Source organism: Grus americana, chromosome 5, assembly GCF_028858705.1.
Source record: "Grus americana isolate bGruAme1 chromosome 5, bGruAme1.mat, whole genome shotgun sequence".
Lineage (NCBI taxonomy): Eukaryota > Metazoa > Chordata > Aves > Gruiformes > Gruidae > Grus > Grus americana.
The window spans coordinates 64,521,965-64,542,736 of NC_072856.1; the positions used below are offsets into that span (position 1 = coordinate 64,521,965).

At 38.7% G+C, this 20,772-nt stretch overlaps 1 protein-coding gene across 1 annotated transcript in view; it reads right to left on the reverse strand.

Moving 5' to 3' along the window:
* LRRC9 (leucine rich repeat containing 9) overlaps positions 1-9,558 on the reverse strand; it is a 38,724-nt gene extending 29,166 nt beyond the window's left edge. Inside the window, 7 exon segments of the mRNA XM_054827960.1 lie at positions 192-308; positions 771-955; positions 2,406-2,528; positions 3,867-4,063; positions 6,136-6,204; positions 8,620-8,760; positions 9,316-9,558. Of these exon segments, the coding sequence (XP_054683935.1) occupies positions 192-308; positions 771-955; positions 2,406-2,528; positions 3,867-4,063; positions 6,136-6,204; positions 8,620-8,760; positions 9,316-9,558 (1,075 nt within the window).
* Positions 9,559-20,772: the final 11,214 nt, after the last annotated feature.

Sequence of the window (20,772 nt, forward strand, 5' to 3'; positions counted from 1 at the left end):
CATACCTCTGCCACAGATGGCATAAAGATGTGAAGAAGGAAGCAGAGGTAACACAAAGAAATATAATGAGAACAGAGGAAGAAAATAGAAGAAAGATGAATAGAAAAATGATGAAAGGAGGGAGGAAAAGAAAGCAGCATTTTTCTGCATTCTCTCTTTACTGAACAGCAGCATTCTTCTGTCCACAATGCAGCATACTGTATGCACTTCCAGACCCTGAAAACTATCCTCCAGCATTTGCAGCAGCTGCTTTTCCTTAACTGGCTATTCAGGGTTGCATACGTAAGAGAGAGATTCCATCTTTTCTTATTAAGAAACTACAAAGAGAAGACATAGAGAAAGACTCCAGGTTTTCATTATGCTGTTGCAAAAGCAGGCAAAAGACAAGAACAGACATTCTGACCATATAAAGTTTATACATTGCACAATATTTACTAAGGATAACAGACTATAATTAACAGAAATTCCATAATACTGATGTTCACAGTAATCATGAGATCCCTTGCAAGACTTGTTTTTCCCCTGCCTCTTTATAATCAGTAAGAGCAGTCTCCATGTTCTATATTACATTATAAAAAAAAAAAAATATCTGTTTATTTGCCTCTGGAACCACAAGTCTTGTCTTTCCTGAAGATCCCTAGCAGGAAGGTAGCAATAGCATGACAAGAAAGAGAATAGTACAATAAATGTTGACAGCAGATCCAGAACCCCATACTAATACTATAAAACTGTCGATAACTTATTTTCTTCTTGAAATTCTTTTTCATAAGGATGTTGTTTCTGGTGATTTACAACTTCTTTTTACAGAAATATTTGAAACTTCTCCTTAAATTTCAGCCTCAGAATTTCATCGTGCACTCTAAAGATGTGATTTATTTTCATTCCCATGATATTGTATGATCTGTAGTCCCAGGTACAAAATTGTAATTGAATTATATGACAAGAAGAACTAAACCTGTGTGCAGAAATGCACAGAAGAAAGCACTAAGTTAATAATATTTTCTTCTTGTTTTGCACTGATTTTTTCAGTGCTATCTACATTATTTTCTTCTATTTTCTATTCAGAAGAAAGAATCACAAGCCTCTATCCTGTTTCATTTAATTATAACTTTGTTCTCTCATGTGGAGACAAATAAATTTACCTTATTTTCTTCACATGCTGCATTCAAAGTTAAGCATCAAATATCAACATCTAATCATATGTGACTCACTGTGTTCCTTTTCTCTATATGCACTGTCATATTTAAAATCTGTTCAAATCCTTCTTCACTATGCAAATGAGCAGTTCCACTATACTAAGCACAATCATACATAAAGTGAGCATGCAAGAACCTACAACAGTTTCTGCAGTTAAACTTGAGAAAGAGGAGACAGTCCACTGGCCAGCAAGGAACCTGGGGGCAGAAGCTCACCTGTTCCATGTGGTACACAAGTCAAATCACTTAAAAATATGTGGCCATTTTCTCTGTGCCTGACTAGGAAGACAATAAACTCCCATATTTCCATCTGGTACTATGAGATTCCTTAAAGATTATGGAGTAACGAAACGCCTTAGAAAGAGAACCAATCTAGAAATGCAGTAGGTTCCCCAGTTTTTCAGTCGACTGAAGATTTTCTTAGACAATAAAATACAACAGTCAAAATCATTACTGCAACTAATAAAAATATTGCTCTTTCTCAAAAAGATTCTGTGCTAAGATTGCTCATCCAAAAACCTTTGTTTTGGTTTTCATCCCTGCAAGAGTAATTTATTAATTTCTCCTTGCCAAAACAAAAAGATCCTTGGCTTCAGAAAGTGGCACTAAAAGTAAGCAGAATGTTATTTACAAACAACCTCAAATGGAACCTGTAAGTACAGGACTACCTGCAGCTCTAATAAACATCCCTGAAGACAAAAAGAAGGCATACCTGAGGTGGACAAGCTTGGAGCACTCAAGCAGAAAACTGTCCTTGAAATACTGCCAGTCTAAATTTGAATCTCCCCTTAAATGAGCATCAAGGTTATTCATACAAAGATTATGTAAGCAACTTCTAATGCTTCTTTACAGGTAAAGCTGTGTAGGAACTCAGAATAATCATTATCACTGCTGTTAAACAACATTTGGATAGCTTATTCTTTTACCTTCCTTTTTAAAATAAAGGACTTCATAAATAGGAAATAAAAAAAACAAAGGCAACAAAAAAATCAGTCCTTGTGGATGCAAAGCTTCAGCCTAGAACACCACTAAGAGAAGGAGAGGGGAGAGAGTGTGTTTCCTTTCTCATCAGCTATCTGCAAATGGAGTCTGTGGAGCACTGATGCTTTAAAATACTCCAGATCCTTGTAATAAATTTGTTTTGTTAAAAATTATTAACTTGGAATCATAAGAAACAGGTATGAGTATGAAGTATCTTTAGAAGTTTACCATGGATTATTTGATAAAGCTTCTTCAACGTGAATGTTTCCCACTATTTCCAATTCCATCAACAAGAATAGTGCTACCACATTAAAACTTTTCTTCATTTCCACTTGGAAATCTTTTTAAGTTCTGCCTGGAACAACATAACAGGACAAATAAACATAATTTTTTTTTAAAGCAACAAATATAGATGAACAAATTATTACAGAAAGATTTTTTTTTTTTAAAATCTGAAAGATTACAACTGTGGATATACTGATCATAATATGTGGATATACTGGTCCTATACTGATCCATAACACCCAACTTCATCCACTTCACCCTCAGCGTTGTTCTGTAATCATTAACTTAAAAGAATCACCTCCTCAAGTAAGAGAACATCTTAGTTTGCTATTCAGTATCATAACAATGTCAATCCAAATTGCAGCACTAATGAAATCGTGCTGTACTTGGGTGCAGCGTGAGGCACTGGTATGAAATCCGTGGCAAGTAACAGCAACAAATTTCACAGTATGTTTAAATTCTCCCACACCTCCACCAGTTGTTCCATCCTTGAGATGATCAACAGTCTTCCCCTCTCTTTGTTAACAAGCTTTAAAACAGTACTACTTCTGTATACTATTCAGTATAGTCAAATGCAAAATCTAAATGATTTGATTCTTTTGGGGCCTGATGCATTACAGACTCTTTGTACTACACTGGTAGATAGCAACAGTGTTCATTGGTCTTAGACACAAAACCAGAGCAAGAACTGGCCAGCTGAATGGTATGTGCCTTAGCTGTCCTGCAGAACATCAGAGAGAAAACAGACAGCTTTCTACTCATCAGAAGAGAGCCATCCAATTCTCCCTTCATAAAAATTCTGTAGAATGAGCTTCAGACCCATGCTGGCATCCAACACTAGATCTATGGCATCACTGATATCCTCCACATGCCCTATTATGAAGGATTCTCTGTGTAGACTTTGTGCTGACCATTGCCTTTAGAGTGAATTTGACTCATGAAGTCCTAAGCTAGAATCAAGAATGACAAGAAAAAGAAGCCATTAAAATCACATTGGAATTACAGGGGAAAAAATCCCAACAACAAACAGAAACAAAAAAACCACAGCACTTTGCTGGATCTCTACTGTTTAAAGGCCCAGAAAACTTTTCCAAGCACTGGTCCAATATAACTACTCATCCCAGATATTTTTGTTCAATCCTTTTCCTATTTACTGAGATCACCAGTAATGGCAATGGCAGCATCTGTCTACTACAAGCTGGCCCGGATCCAGTAATTCAGACCACATAAGAGCTGCTACTTTCATGATATTTGCAATAGTCCTAATTTGGACCTTATAAAGAACAAATGTGAGACAGCCTTCAAGTCCTGTCATTAATCTCCTAACCACCAGCCACCATCATACCCAATTATTAATGTCTGAAAATATCAGAATACTCTTCTTGTACAATTCACTAAACATACTCATTCAGTTTTCTGTTCTGGAATGTTATTCTTTTCTCCAGTGCATTTATTTTTTCGAAGAATACCTTTTCAAGACATGTCTTTTCTGTATCTTCATTATCATGAACTGAATTATCGGTTTCCAGCTTCTTAATCCTTAGAGATTTATTACTTGATGTTTTACCCAACATTTGCAGCTTGGCCAATTCACATTCCAGCTGATAAAAAGACCACATTAGGATTCAGAAGCAAGAGGTTACATTAAAGTATAGCAGAAAAATTATCTTATTTGTGTTTCCTCAAAAGATAAGCCCTCTAGATATGTGCTAAAAAGCATATCTGAAAACATCAAAACAGAAAATTATTTTAATAAATTCAAACCCTTGATCGACAATAGAAAAAGCTGAATTACTTGCCAAAGGGACAGCTCTGCTCTGAGCAACCGCACATACTCTTCTGTTGTATACTGGCTCACATCCCAGTCCTATTCATATCAATTAGACCATTGTTTCACCCAGGCAGGACCAATCCCTCAACGTGACTTCATTACGATGCAAGTCTCAGCAATGAAAGGAGAGTTAGAGGGTACAGTTAAAATGGAACTACAGCTTTCCTTCAGATACCTAAGGGCAGGGATCATTTCTCTCCCCGTGTTTGACCACTGTGTGGCATAGCAATTACTCTCTGCTGTGTGGAAGCAAAACTCTTTTTGCATTCTTTTTTAAGAGGTAAATCTTTAGATGCTATACAGCTGAGATTAGGTAAAGCAAGAGAATGAACTTCTCATTCCTTTTGAATAACAAGGAAGGATTTGGCTCCCAAATATAAAATTTCCATAGAACTCTTCTTAAAGAAAGCAACTTACCTCACTCTGCCTACATACCCCAATGTGAATATTATTTAAAATTAACTAACTAGAGGCACTTCTGACAAAGTGATGAGGTGACTGAAGTTCATGTCTGTTTCCTAGATCCAACCTGATCTTCATATGCAAGCAAAGGAGGAAGATATGACCATAAAGGCATGAGCCTGCACTGGCAGTCTTTGGTCTGTGCACCCTTGATCAAAAGAACCTGTTGATTCTTGATCAAAGTTCTTTTAAGGGGCCCTATTTATGTAATCAGCAATATTTTTTCAGTTACTTGTGTATAGACATATGTGCAAAGAGCTCACTCAAAGTGCATTAAAGACCTACTAGGAATGTTCACAAAATGCTGTACAGAAAATCTGTGGCGGGTCTTTTAATTTTAGAATAACTGTGGTTGCATTATGTCACTTACACTGTTCTTAAAGGAAGGGGAACAGGCTAATCAATTGGAAATCAGAAAAAAACCTAAAACAACCAGTAACTTGAGAGCTGGGTGAAAAGAGCTTTAACTTGAGAGCTGGGTGAAAAGAGCTTTCTAATCTGCAAAGATTTTCTGTATCAGAACAAACACAGACCTTTCAGAAATGTTTATAGTATCAACTAGAATAGGCAATAACCATCATAATCTGGGAACTAAGCAGGAAGGTCCTCTGCAGATACCTGTACTGGATGACTAAAAGCAGAAACTTGAAACTCAGTTTACCACATTTGGTGAGTATCTTCTCTAGTCCACTGTTCTGGACTGTATCTCTAAGGCTTCCGTCTTGGTGCAGTTCCATTTAAGAGCCCATTGGTTGAAGCACTCACCTGAGGCTTGAGACACCAGGTTCAAATAATTATGAACGTGGCAGAACTGAAACTGGAAATGGATCCCCTGCAAGTCATTAAGTGTCCTAAAAACTTGGCTGTTGATTATTCTGAAGAAATGAACAATGACATCATACATACAATATATTATTTTCTACTTCCACTCAAAGTGTAGGGATAGCATTTGGAAGAACTTTTCATTACAGATAAAGATGAACCAAGAAAAATTAATAGATTCTCTAATATCTGCTTAGAAACACAGTCATTATTTACATTTCCATTTATAACCAAACAGGCTTGATTTAAACTAAAAGCCCTTTATACTAAAGGCAGTGAAAAATAAAAATAAATATATGCACAAATCCCACTGATACCTATTTTCTGTCTTCTTTGACATGGCTACATCAATGGAAAGGAGTTGGGAGTAAAAAGATGAGCCCTAGGGAGTTCTGACACAGAACTTTCGGATGATGAGGGCTGTGTATATTGGATATGACTCTCAACCATGCAAGTTGGTAGGAAATTTTTATTAGAATGAGAGAAAGATTAAAGCATGTACATAAACCCTTGGTAGTAATCAGAATGTTCATGCTAGAAATGCCAGAGTGGTATCACCTTCCTATTTCTTTCTACTAAGTTCCCACTGAGGTTGACCTCTTGCACATTCTGCAGAGTATGTAAACCCTGTGAATGTTTTAAACAGCACAGTTTTAATCTAATATAGCACTGCAAATGCTGAAGAGCCTGTAGGCTAAGAGGCAGATCATTCAAATGTAAAAACAAATTTGACTGGAGTCTAAACAATGTTGGCCTCTGTTGTAAACTATAGCTTTCTTTTGACATGGAAAGGGAGACTGCATTTCGCCAAAAGGGAATTAGCTTGGAAAGCCTCTGTAAATGATACTGCAATGAAAATAAACTAAGTCCCCCAGCCTCAGTTTCACAGCTGTGCATGAGAAACCTAACAGATCATGCCTCATGTCATGAGTACTCATTAGCTTTTGGCTGCAGCCCATGTCTTGGCCTCAGGATATCATGAGAACTAAATCACTGATGTCAATCATTTCTCTCCATGATGACACTGCAGTTCTTTGCATTGAGATGCCACTAGTCTTTGTAGTGTTCTTGCTAATAATAATAATTTCTGGAAACACTCTACAGCATTTACACTTGCACTTTGTCAGCTGTAATTTCTCAGTCTTTGCCTTCCTTCCCTATCATCGTGCCCAGCTTCAATTTCTCTCTCCTCTTTTTTATGGCTTTGAAAGATCACAGTGATTTGGTCTCATTCATCCCTATCAGTATGTCCTTCTGCTCCAACTACTTTTATCTTGGTATCAGTATCGCCCTCTGCCTTTTTTCATATACTCTCCCAAGGGAAAATGGACTGAGCTGCCGCAATTCCATCTTCCTGTAGGGGCACGAAGAGTCAGGTAATTCAGAAAGCTACATGATCTTTTGCTAGAAAGGGACATTTACACATTTCTTGTTCCTTTAAATGCCAAACTGCTAATCACAGAGCTCTCGCTGGTTCTGGACTAGCCTCCAACTCAAAGGTTAGCATGGGGAGAAACTAATTTTTCATAGGAGCTAATTTGATATATGACAGAATGAGAAAAAGCCAGGATAAAACTTCTCCTGAACAGGAGTTAATCTCTCCAAGTGTGTTGGGTTTGCGTGGCAGGGTTTTGGTGGCGGGGGGGCTACAGGGGTGGCTTCTGTGAGAAGCTGCTAGAAGCTCCCCCTGTGTCTGATAGAGCCAATGCCAGCCGGCTCTAAGATGGGCCCGCCGCTGGCCAAGGCCAAGCCAATCAGCGCCTCTGTGATAACATATTTAAGAAGAAGAAAAACACTTAGAGAGAGAGAGCTTTTGCAGCCGGAGAGAGGAGTGAGATGTAAGAAACTCTCCAGACACCAAGGTCAGTGCAGATGGAGGGGGAGGAGGAGCTCCAGGCGCCGGAGCAGAGATCCCCCTGCAGCCCGTGGTGAAGGCCATGGTGAAGCAGGCTGTCCCCCTGCAGCCCATGGAGGAAGGATGAGGGGGTGTAGAGATTCCACCTGCAGCCCGTGGAGGACCCCACACCGGAGCAGGTGGAGGCACCTGAAGGAGGCTGTGGCCCGTGGGAGGCCCACGCTGGAGCAAGTTCCTGGCCGGACTGGTGGACCCGTGAAGAGGGGAGCCCACGCCAGGGCAGGTTTTGCTGGCAGGACTTGTGACGCCGTGGGGGACCCCACGCTGGAGCAGTTTGCTCCTGAAGGTCTGCACCCCGTGAGAGGGACTCCATGCTGGAGCAGGGGAATGATGAGAGGAGTCCTCCCCCTGAGGATGAAGAAGCAGCAGAAACACCGTGAGATGAACTGACCGTAACCCCCAATCCCCGTCCCCCTGTGCCGCTGAGGGGGGAGGAGGTTGAAGCCGGGAGTGAAGTTGAGCCCGGGAAGATGGGAGGGGTGGGGGGAGGTGTTTTAAGAGTTGATTTTATTTTCTCATTCCTCTACTCTGTTTTGCCTAGTAATAAATTAGATGAATTCCCTCTCTAAGTTTGGTCTGTTTTGCTCGTGACGGTAATTAGTGAGTGATCTCTCCCTGTCCTTATCTCGACCTACAAGCATTTCGTTATGCCTTTTCTCCCCTGTTTGGTGAATGAGGGGAGTGAGAGAGCGGCTCTGGTAGGCACCTGGCCTTCAGCCAGGGTCAACCCACCACAGTCCCCACACCAAGTTATAAAAAAATAAAAATCTAAACATTAAAATAAAAATTACATGGCAACTCTTTACATAATACTGAAGTGCAGACAAAAATCTGCAGTTATAAGAAAACTAAAAAAACCCTTTTTCCTCATCATGAATCTCAGAGGTCTCTGAAAATGACTGATTTAGTTAACTCTGCATATGCAGAAAACCTTGACAGCTAATGAGTTCCAAATAATGTTTCAGCCTTAATTCTTATAAATCAAAGGTTAAAATTTTCCTTTCTGTTGTTCAATACTTCTAGAAGTTAGCTCTATTTATTAGACACATTCTTATACCATACTGTTAAAATACCACAAATTACACAAATTAGAAGAAAAGAAATCATAAGAAGGACACCAGACTCACCTCTGTATTCTTGATCAGGTTATTATTCAACCAAAGTAGATTCAGCTTTGTTAGGGCTTTCAGATTTTAAATCCTGGAAATTTCATTATGATAAAGCTTTTGCAAATTTACACAATTTTTAGACCATCTATTTTCCATTTTCTCAGAAGAGGTATTACTTTGCAGCACTGAACAACGAAACGTCACTCTCTTTTGTCAAGATGTCATAACTTGCACAGAAAATTGTTAGGTAGTTCCAAATAATTTGAGACCACACTCTCTGTGCAGAATTCTGCTGTTTTAGAAAGCTTTTCAATTAAGCCAACAAAGAAAAAGGAGTAGCAGCTACAACGGTTCATGGTAAATGATTGTAAGTTTTTAAATAAAGTTTTATTTTCATTAAAATGTCTTCCTGGAAAGGGTTTCAGTATAATTATTCTAGTTTTAAAAATTATTGTTTCCAATGAGAGACAAAAAAAAAAATCCAACAATAGGCTCTAAATTACAAAAAACCGTACTAAGTAACAGATGTAATTTGAGCTGTACCTACAATGGGATTTTTGGATACTTGAGTAAAAAAGTGCTACATTCTGACTCCTTTGAATAGTGCCTTCTTCCTTGAACAGACAAAAGGAGTATTTGTGGAAAAATATGATTATTATTGTAAGGGACTGGAAATCGTATAAAGGCTAGAAAGAAAACTCATAGTTAACTTACCACTACACAGCATTCAACAATTCATAGATCTTTGAGCAACAGGCAGTACTCTAGGTCTGAAATCTTTTAAATACTTTGGCCAATGAGAATGAGAGTAGCTATATTTGGGAAATGCTTTATGCCTACAATTCTGGGATAACTTGAGAAAAACATCTCCAGTGCTGTTGTTTTCAGTCTCTCTTGATCAATGATCTCATAATACAATCCATTACATGCGTACTGGAAACGGAATGTAACTATCATCTCTTTATGATGTAAAAAACACATTACACAGTAGAATGTCTTACTGCCATTACAGTCAATTAGAGATAGCTGCTTAACATCAGTTGTGTCTTTTAAAACTTCCTGTGCAGCAGAATGTGTTTGCAATTTTGGCCATGTTCAGTATAGAGTGGTTACGTAGCTTTCTCCTGCTCCCAAAGCACATTTGCAAAGTATTACATGAGTGCTTTACATCACACCTCAGAATGCACCTTCAATTTAAAACACAATAATTTGCCATTATGCTAATTTTAATGAAAATTAAAACCTGGAAATCTGTAACTTTATAAGCTAGTCTATGTATAAGTATACATATACACATCCATATACATACATATATGGATGAGGACAGACGGCACGCTTTATCAGTCCTGTAGTTTTCCACTTCTGGAGTGGTTGTATCAAGGAAATATAATAATAAAACCTTTTGGCCAGGAAAAAATAAAAAATTTAACATGGAATTTCATTAAGGGTGAGATTCAGTTTGAGATTAAGACATAAAGCAATAGGTACCCACACGTGTGCCTCTTGCCTAAGCTCTCATTTTAGTCAAGAGATTTAACCAATGCAGCCAGAGGATCCTGGAAAGCCATACAGATGAGAGGAGGTGTTTATGTTATGCTAAATTGACTTATTCTGTAGGTTCCCTTGATTGTATTGAGTAAGGATGGGATTCAGAATATCCGTTGTGATGTCAGAGACCTTAAAGCATCCTACAGCAACTGCTCCAGTAGGGTGCAGTTTTCTGTCTATCCTCTTAGATATGTGCAACGTCTTAGATACCTTGAGGCAAGTAAAATGGCACTAGACAGCTGTATCTATGCAGCTGAATCTTATCCTTGATTTCCACTGACTCTAATGAGAGCCAAGAAATGAAACACATGTGTAGACAACTACCTGCAGACACCTAAATGAAGGTGTCTTAAACTGCAGAATTTTAAAAATTCCAATCAGTTCATAGTAGAGAAATTTCCACTATCTTAATCACCTGATTCTGCACACAACTATCTATTGTCTAGAAAAATGCAAGACTGAGTCAAAACTACAAGATTTATTTTGATCAAATTTATGTAACAAGTTTGTTTCTTATACATGAATATTTCTGCAGGGCATTTCTCAAGAAACAGACAAAGTAGGGAATAGTACCTTAAAAATAATTTACTCTGAAGATACTCTCTTGAGAGATTCTCATTTCTACATCTTAACTACTAACGTGTTTTCCACGGTTCTGAAATGTTCAGATCACACAAACTCTTATTAATGCATGCCCTGTACCACCTTTGGGGCATTCCAGAATGGAGACAATCCTACAGATGGTATCTCTAGAGAAGCAAAACCAATTGTATATTCTAGCAAGGACACTGACATTTATACAAGTACTGAGAGGAGAAAAAAAAAAAAAGCTTAAAACCAAAACCAAATTAGTAACTTACCAGCTCAATTATTTCCACAAGGTTCTGGTTTTGGTTATCACTTGCATCATCTCTTGAGTTCTCAGCAGTTACTAGAATTTCTTAGTATCTTCTTAGAAAAAGTACAGTAATATTACCAGTTGTGTAGCCACCCACATAATATATGTCATGGGATTTCCAAGAACTTTGGAAAGAAGATCTAAATTCCGAACAGACTGAGTTTCAGAATCTGTATTTCTAATGGAATCACAATGGAGATTACAACAGAAGAACACTGAAATTGTCTGGAATACTTTGACTTGTTACTTTTTTTAATTATCTTTTTTAGAGTCTAAAGGTCCAGAAAGTAGTTTACCATAAGCTATTCTGACCACCTCCATAAGGAAAGGTGAGAAATTGCACCCACTAATCCTTGTATTTGACTTGGTAAATTGTATTTGCACAAAGCATTAAGATGCAGTAAAAACTAACCAAGGCTCATAATTCACCAAAAACCTCAAAAAAAGCCCCTCTGCATGTATGAAAAAAGATATTGGAATATAATTGAGTATAAAACCTCTGCTACGTTTTTTTAATCCAACAGCTGCTACAATTAATCTTTAGAACTATCAAATGCTCATTAGTATATGAGTATGATTGTTGCAGCAGTTGTTTTTTTTTTTTCCCTTTTGAAAGCACTTACGTGCTATATTAACCACAGTATGCACACACTACACCCTTAATATACCACATCCCTGCTGCTTTTGAATTTCTGCTACAGTATTTAATGACACCCAGCCCCTCTAGCAAGTAATTTAGGGCAGGAAATGAAAAATATATTTTTCCATTCACAACAGCTAAGGAAATTACATTAGACCTGAATTAGATTTTGGGTGGATGCCCATTCTTCTGGGCTCCATAGAAGAGCTCAGGGAACTGTTCTACCTTGTCTAGAAGGAGCATGGTTTTGTGAACATCTCTTCTGGAGCACTGCCTCCACAGAGAGCTTCTGTATCATAGAATCATAGAATGGTTTGGGTTGGAAGGGACCTCAAAGATCACCTGGTTCCACCCCCCCCCCACTGTGGGCAGGGACACCCTCCACTAGACCAGGTTGCCCAAAGCCCCATCCAACCTGGCTTTGAACACTTCCAGGGATGGGGCATCCACAACCTCTCTGGGCAACCTCTTCCAGTGCCTCACCACCCTCATAGTAGAGAATTTCTTCCCAATATCTAATCTAAATCTCCCCTCTTTCAGTTTAAAGCCATTCCCCCTTGTCCTGTCACTCCATGCCCTTGTAACCAGTCCCTCTCTAGCTTACTTTTAGGCCCCTTTAGGGACTGGAAGGTGTTCTAAGGTCTCCCCAGAGCCTTCTCTTCTCCAGGCTGAACAACCCCAACTCTCTCAGCCTGTCTTCACAGGAGAGGTGCTCCAGCCCTCGGATCATCACATAATACACTCCCACAGTGTAATGCCACCTATTTTCCCACTGCAGCCTAGCCAAGTCCTCAGCCCACAGCAGGGCTGAGCCCTCAAAACTGCCACCCAGAGCGCCGTGTGTGGGAGACCACCTTGCCCCGCCCACTGGTGGGCTGAGAGCCAACCAGAGGTGACTGTGTGATGAGGTAATCCCCTGCCATGGGCCAGGTGGGGCAGAGCACCAGCCAATCAGAGGTTGGGGCGGGACAGACTTGCAGCCGGGACTGCAGCTATGGCGGTTCCCTCAGTGAGAGGAGCCTGCAGGGGTCATTGGCACATCCCACAGGGCTCAGCACCAGTAAGCGCAGTGAAAGGGGACAGTGGAAACTGTGTACTTGCGTGACTTAGCCATGTTAGGCCAACAGTCTGACAGCAACACGCTGGAGACCTTCCTCATCCTTTTTCCAGGCACCTGGCCCAGTGCTGGTGATTAAGCTGCAATGACTTTTCCTCTTGCTTTGTTACTGTGTGAGGTGGTGGAGTGTAGCTGATAAGCTGGTTTGTGAAATGTCAAAAAAAAAGAGGGCTAGAGCATTTTATTCTGGCTCATGTGTCTCCCTTGGTCAGGGAGGGTGTCGTGTATGTGCAGCAGTTTATCTTCAGGGGGCAAACTGTGCCAAACTGCAGCACAGAAGCTTACTGTGGCTTAGCTTAAATCAATTAGAAATGACAGTGTGAGATAAAATAGGCCATTCTTAAACCAAAAGGACTATGTTCACTGAGCCATTTGTACTGGATTAATTTTATCAATTTAAGAACAATTATAATTAAATTAGTATGTTTGGTTGTTTTTGCATGCAGTGACACCAGCTGAATGTTTCCCAGTGGTAGAACTGCTCAGCGGAAAACTGGAAACTGATGGAAATGAATGTCACCAAAGATGTCTGATTTGTGAGTAAGGAGGTTAAATTTATTGAAAATTGCAAAGATTTCTGTTAAAAACTTTGTATTAATGTTTCTTAACATTTTTAATGGAGCGGGAGAAAATTGCTCAAGCAGCTTCTGTGGTTCTACCAACGTGGCTCAATCTGTCTGTAGCTCATTACTTGCACTGCTTTTTCTTGTCACCAGATGGCACTCCAAGCTCACATAAAGCAGGCAGCTTCCTTTTATTTCTACATTGTAAAAGGTGTTCTGGCTTGGTCTTAGACTTCTCTATTCATAGACGCTACATTTCACTTAAAGACAAAAAAAAATTTAAAATTATATATATATACCGCTTCTTTTAGCAGAAGTCTGTGACAAGTCTATGAGTCCAAATTTGCTCTCCTGAATTAATATATGTGCATAATGGAACAATTAGAAATTAAAATTGTTAATGCTCTGAAAACTGTCTACACTTTCTAATTCAAGGAAAAAACCTGAACCAATCATCCACTCTGAGCCTTCTTCAGAGAAATTTTTCATAATTTGCTTAAGGGAAGTGTGTTCTGTTACCTTTATACCACATCCTGCAAGAAAGAGGGTCTTGTTTAGCAAACAATTCCTATTTTTTTTCTTTCTCATTGACAAAGAATCTTAGGGGCAACCTTCTCAGTAAATTAGTTTAGGCAGCTAGGCCAACTGGTACCATTTTGTGACCTGTTTAATATTTTTTAAATGGTAATTGAATGAATTTGCATTAAAACCAGACATTGCATCCAAATTCAGATATTCATTGGTACTATCAGCAGCAAAATGCAACTGCTTTTGTTTCTGAGTGTGTAATGGAATGACTCATTATTGGCAGTGAGGAAAGCCAAATGATCTAATTTGGGTTTAGGGATTTCTGTTTGACTGGAAAGCACTTCTCTCTTACCAAAAGGGAATTATTGTAAAAATCAACATTTTTGTGAAACACTTTGGTCCTTTCTAGGTGACTGAATCATCTCAGAGCAACCTGCTCTGGCAGCCTAAAATCTGTGTGCATAATATTCTTCTTCAACTGCAGCAAACATGCAGGGCAGCATTATAATCATTAACTCAGCTCATTAAGAACTAGCTAATGTTACTGCTAGATAATCTCAGGTTGGTTTATAAAGCCATTAAAATGTATATTTACATGTACAGTATTTAAAAATGTGTGGCAGCAGTTGCTAGGTTTCTCTTTTAATGTAAAGGATTTTCAAACCTATCTCAGACTGAATTAATAATTTCAAGTGTGTTATCTTTCACCTTCTGCTATGGCACATTCTGCTCTAATTCTGCTAAAGCCTTTTGGTATAATTTGAAATTATTTCATAGCATAGTTAAAGCAGCTGTTTAAGTGCTGATGATGCTTTGCTGCTGTATATTTACTTTTGGAATTGTCCTTGTAGTTTTGCTGATTACCATAGAAACTTTTGAAACTGATGTTCATCAGATTCTCATGGATCACTGTGCATCATAGGCATGTGTTTCTGCTTCTGCCTCCTACTGGTGTTGATATTTTTATAGGCTAGTAGATGATTTGGTTTCACTGGCATTGCTAAACAGTGATCATTGTATTTGTTTGTAGAATGGTCTCCATCCTTAAAAAAATATCCTTTGTAACCAATGTACTGCTTTTTGACTGCTTCTGCTTTGTATCACTGGAATATTTTTGACTTCCACTGTGTCATTTATTAATCCAAGTGCTTCTGGTATCGTCTCTGCAAACTGGTGCATATTTAGATGAAATGTCAGATTAAGTGGCAAGAAGCAGTGATGATAGACCTCATGTAAATGAGAGAGATTACATTTTAGAAACCAGTCTTTATGCCTTACGCTTTTAGTATCAGGTACGATATACGAGATAGTTTTGGGGTTGTTTTTTCTACTAATGTTAGTAGTATAAATATTTTGATGTGAAACATGGCTATGGCTTTTGAAGTATTTAAAATAATAGATTTCCCATTAAGCACCTGGGAAATGTCACCCCTTCAGCTGTGATTGGAAGCAGTTAAGTTAGCAGGATAAGCACGGACAGTAGTTGGAAACATGATCTAGTTATACTGATGTCTCCACTTAAATGCAGAGTCCTCACTACCACTGAGGTCAAGAAAAATATTGCTGAGACAAGACTGAGGAAGGCTTCTAGGGTTTGGCCCAGCAGTGGTGATGCATTAAGTGTTTTCACAAGAGTCCCATGAGCTATGGGCACAAATAGGCGTTATTTGGGGACCATTCTGGCATGTATCCCTTGACCTGCAGGATCAAATGGGATAAAAGCGTGTTGTCTCAAGTATGTCACTAGTGACAAACAGTAACAGACAATCCAGACTCATGACTTTAAATGCAAATGGATTAGTGTTTTATCTAAAATAACTCATGAATATCTGAGCTGTGGGTGGACAAGGCCATTTCCCAGCAACTCTGGCTGCATCCTCATGCCACAGAGTGTATGATGCAGAATGGATGTCAGTGCTGTGGGACCCTGCTCTCTCTGCAGCTCACCTGGTTTTATAGACAACTGCTTACCTTTTTTCTACAGTAAATGAACTGAACAGAAGCATATAGATGAATATGTATTTCTGTGCTTTGTATTGTGCTGTATTTTCTCATGGCTTTGGATGACAGGCCATAAAAAACTGAGGAATGAACTCAGATGGGCACTGGGCATGTATATGAAATTCCCTGTGGAACAGGGCAAGCTGCTGCTTAGATATCTGTCAGTAACATGTAGGAAGGAAGACAGTTATCTCAAATGACTTTGTCTTGGGGATAGCTATTGAAAATCTCCTGTAAGGAGATAAAAATTCAAAACCAAACCAATAAAATTTCATTAGCGCTTCTAAAAACAATAGATAAGACATTACTTATAGAATGTTTTATTATTGCAGTAACTTCTTCAGCCAGCTCTGGACCGGATGTCATGCTAACAGACAGAAATGAGCTCAGCATCGATCTATAAATTAGCAGTTGCCTAGTGATTCATGATCCTGGCACACTTCCTTTATGCAAACAAAAAATAGCACTATGCAATAATGGATATATGACAATTTTTTGTTAGGGACATCGCCCCAGGGCTTACAGCAATTTTTGACGTAAATTTTGACAGGGAGAGTAACTTGGTAATGGAAAACATCAATGAAAGCAGGGAATCCTTCAGAAACCATCAGATAGGTACCCACAAAGGAATGTTACTGCAAACACTCTGCAAGGGAAAAAAACCCACACAGACTAAAATCTGGCCCAAAATATATGAAAATAAGTAATGTAGCATAAAATAGAATTTGAAGGGCACATATTAAATGGATTAGAAATTAGCTTAAAAGCAGATCTCAAAATGGGAAAAAATAATTTTCATTATTATTAATCAATTTAATGAAGCTATCTAATAATTTTATTGGCCATCAAAATGGTAACGTAGGTCTCTGCCAGTTAAATCTGTAGACGGCACAGGCTTGCTGAGTAGTAAGTAATGAAGTTACACCTACAAAATGATTTGAATCACCTAATTAAATGTCACAATCCAGCAATATGCACTTCAGTACCGCAAAATGCAAGGTGATACACTGGGGCTACATGGGCTACAGCTACATGATGAGACATCCCAGCTTGAAGTGGTCTGACTCAGGAAAGGGATATAGGGTCATCATAACAAACTGCTTCAACCTGAGCTCTCGTTGTAGTGGTCTACTTAAATTAACTAACATGATCTATGGTTTATGAAGTAGGTGAACAAGGGAATAAGCCAGGGAAGGTTTTTTTCTTTTGTATACAGCATCAATAAAACAGCTTCTGTAACAGTGTGTTCATTTAATGAACTCTAGAGAAGGAGGCCATAAACTTAGCCATGGACTGGAGACCAAACCTGATGACACACTGCTAACAGACCCTCATTGATGAAAGGAACATTGAGGCTGAACTAAATAGTAGTATATAGATACATATGGAAAATTGAAAGTAAATATACCATAGGATGTGGTGTCCTTACAGGCTCACAAAGTTGCAAGGGAAGTAATTTTGGCTCTACTCTGCAGCCCATGTGTACTCCTATAACTCCACTGAATCCCATAGAGTGATGCTAGTTTTGTGCCTGCTGGAGGCCACAACTATTTTATGGTCATATTCTTGCCTGCTATTGTGTTTATTCTACACATGGGGCATTAAACCCACCACCAGAGTAAGTGTGGAAGAATCATTTCAGTCTTATGAGGCATCCTTATGAATCATCTTTTCCCAGAGCCTAGTTACACTGAGATCAAGACCACTAGTTACAAAGTGGTAGGGAGAAGCAAACAAAAATGTTCAAGAGAGTTCTTGAGCATATTCTGCAGTCACACTAATGTCGGTTACCAGAGGTTTCTAGGAAACGTGAACCTCAAAAAGCACCGCAGAAGTAGCACTGGAACATTTTGTCTAATAGCTGGGGCAAAAGATCTGCACTTAAAAGCAACAATGAAATGCAGTGAGGAATTTTCACCTGCTTTTCTTTTCTTGCATTTTTCCATGGTGACTAGCCCATCTCTTTGTCTCTGATGCACAATGGAAATTGAAAACCTGCTGGACTGGAACAAGCACAGTCAGCTTTCCAGGATGAAATAATACCTTAATTGGTTTGTCTGCACGAATGAAAAAGGGCCAAGCCCGATCATCCCAGTCTGAGAGTTATGATGAGAAAAGCATTCTAGATCTGATATCAGCAAATCTTCCTTGAGCTATTTGTATCTTTTGATGAAGACACCTGGTAACATAATTCACAGAACAAGGATACTGTAAGACTTATGTATCAAAACATTGTTTTAAGCACGTAATGGACTTCCTACATAATCACCTTAAGGAAATCTTAAAAATATATTTTTCTTTCTCTTTTATTTCTTTTTTCATCAAACTTTTTTTCCTGAATCACATAAACAGGACTAGCAAGCACCTTGAGAAGTCACCTAATTCACCCCTTTCTCCCAGGCAGAAAGGACTTTTTCCAAACCTTCCCTGTGTACTATTTTTGTTATCTGTTTTTAAAAGCCTCGTGATGGAAATTCCAAAACCAAAGACTGATGGAAAATGTTAATCCCAATGAGCAGAGAAGGTTAGTGAGTGCAAGAGAAAATAGTGGTATGCTCAATGGCACTTTGATATTACATTACATTTTAGATTTTGCTGTGGGAGAGCAAGAACCTGGAGGTTTTTAAGGCTCAGCTGACTGTGTCAGGAGCTTCCATCATTTCTCTGAATTATTTGTACAAGTTTATTTCCCTTTATGTTGCATAAGGAATACATTTCTTGTTTAAATTCCTGAACTGAAGATTGATAGCAGGGAATGGAATGAGTATGCTTTTGACTTCTTATTGTGATACAGGAGAAACCCCTTGATTTATAGTTTTGAACAGGTTAATGTATCAAAAACCTCCAAAACATAAGTAGCAAACCCCTCCAAAACATAAAACCATTTTTGAAATCATCTACAGGGAATCGTATTTAGCTGTCAGTAGGCTCCCACTGTAAAAAAAATACAAGTTATAACACAGTCTAAAGGACTCAAAATTACTCGAAGTATAAAATTAGTATTCTAAGTTAATATTCTGAATGAATAAGTTAATGAAACATCCTAAAGGCTGCTACACATTGTTATACTTTGGGAAAAGGAAGACTGAGAAATGGTCAACTGGTTCTACTCTTCAAAGAAGGACTTAAGGATCTCTGTGTTATAGCTAATTAAAAAAATAAATAAATTGAAGAATTCCTGCCCAATTCTGAGAACCACAATTGATGTATTTCTTTTGAAAAGATGCAGCAAAAATATGCCTTTAATTCTTCTTCTTGTATCTCCATAGGTAAAAATGTTCTAGGGCAAAAAGATTATGCATGAATTTCTGTTATGGAAGTGACTATCTTCTGACAGGTTAAGATACTGATATTGCCAAATCAAAGGAGAATTTTGAGAAGCCCAAGTGACTGAGTCCATCTGAAATGTAGAATGACTCAGTCAATAGATGTGCCAGGCCTGTGGAGCCCCTGAGCATCAAGAGGCTTGACAACTGCCTTCAGTTGCTCTGGGACAGGGATTATGACTTCAGAAGTGCAGCTGAAAGGCTGCACTCACATTTCTGGAAAATTATTTTACCAATATAATTTACCAGTCTTTTTGAGCATATTATAGAAACTGGATAGTAGGGCTCAGGATACTCTTATCGTTTCATTTTTGGAGTGAAGAATGTGTTTTTCTCTTTCTGTGATATTTCTATTGGTTCTGTGACCTCTGGTGTTGAAAATTTCATGTACACACCATTTCCAGACCTGCATCTTACCACCTCTGTAACCATTTGTAGGAGTCACACATGGATCTGAATCTCTTTGCTCTTTCAAATGCAACTGGAAAAAGAACAGGTAGTAAACCTCCCCACCTATCAAAAAAAAAAAAAAAGGAAAAAAAAAAGCAAAAAACCCCACAGAAAACACAAAAACCACACATAGGGGCCACATGGCCTAGTGCCAGTCAACATTCATTCCCAGAGTAGGGTAAATCATGGGTGTGTGTCTCAGTAGAGAATTTCCAGCCAGTACAACCAAGAAGAGGATTTCTTCATTAGGATAAGAAACACAAACACTGATAGCATCAGATGCTTTGCTTCTTGCAGAAAAGAGGAAATCTGGCTCCCCAGAATGTTGATTGTAGTACTGCGTCATATTCTTGACCACATCTTGGCTCAGCTGTGATTCAAATTATTTCTTTCACTAAACTCCTTACAAGAAGCCCACTAGAGAAACAGTAGCAAAGGCTGCTTTGCTATGTACAGCAGTATACTCATGCATGCAGAAAAAGTGCCCTCTGGGATTAAGAGGGAGAGCAGACATAGTAAAGACAGCTGATGAGACTTGTTTCTTGGTTGTGCTTCCCACAGACCGAATTAATTCCAACAGATGAGTAAAAGATGGAAAGACATGCTATTTAGCAGCTTTTTTTTTAATGAACCAGTTCTGTCCTTCAGGATCTAATTTGCTTTCTAGATAAGGCTTATGATGTCTGTGCTTTCAGAAGCAAAGGTGACCAAGTTTCTGTTTCTCCAGTCCAAGGGTTCATGTATTTCCAATACTTGAAGAGAACTAATTCAGATTGATGAATATTTACTTATATAGTCCATACATACCCTCCAGATGATGCAAGACTTCTTTCACTACAGCTCTGGGCAATTAGATGGCACAATAGATTCTACAAAGACAGAGAAAGTAAAGGGAGCACAAAGGGTTGAAATTCATGGGTAAGACCATTATACCAGCATGGTGGAGAACAGTCATGGTTGTGAGACAATAAACAGAGGGAGAACAGAACAGGAGGAGTCTGGGGGGAGCCACTGTAAGAGGAGAAAAGCCAAGATCTAATTGCTTTGCCTACAGTTTATATGTTGAAGGAAGAAAACAGAAAATATTTAATGGAAAATAT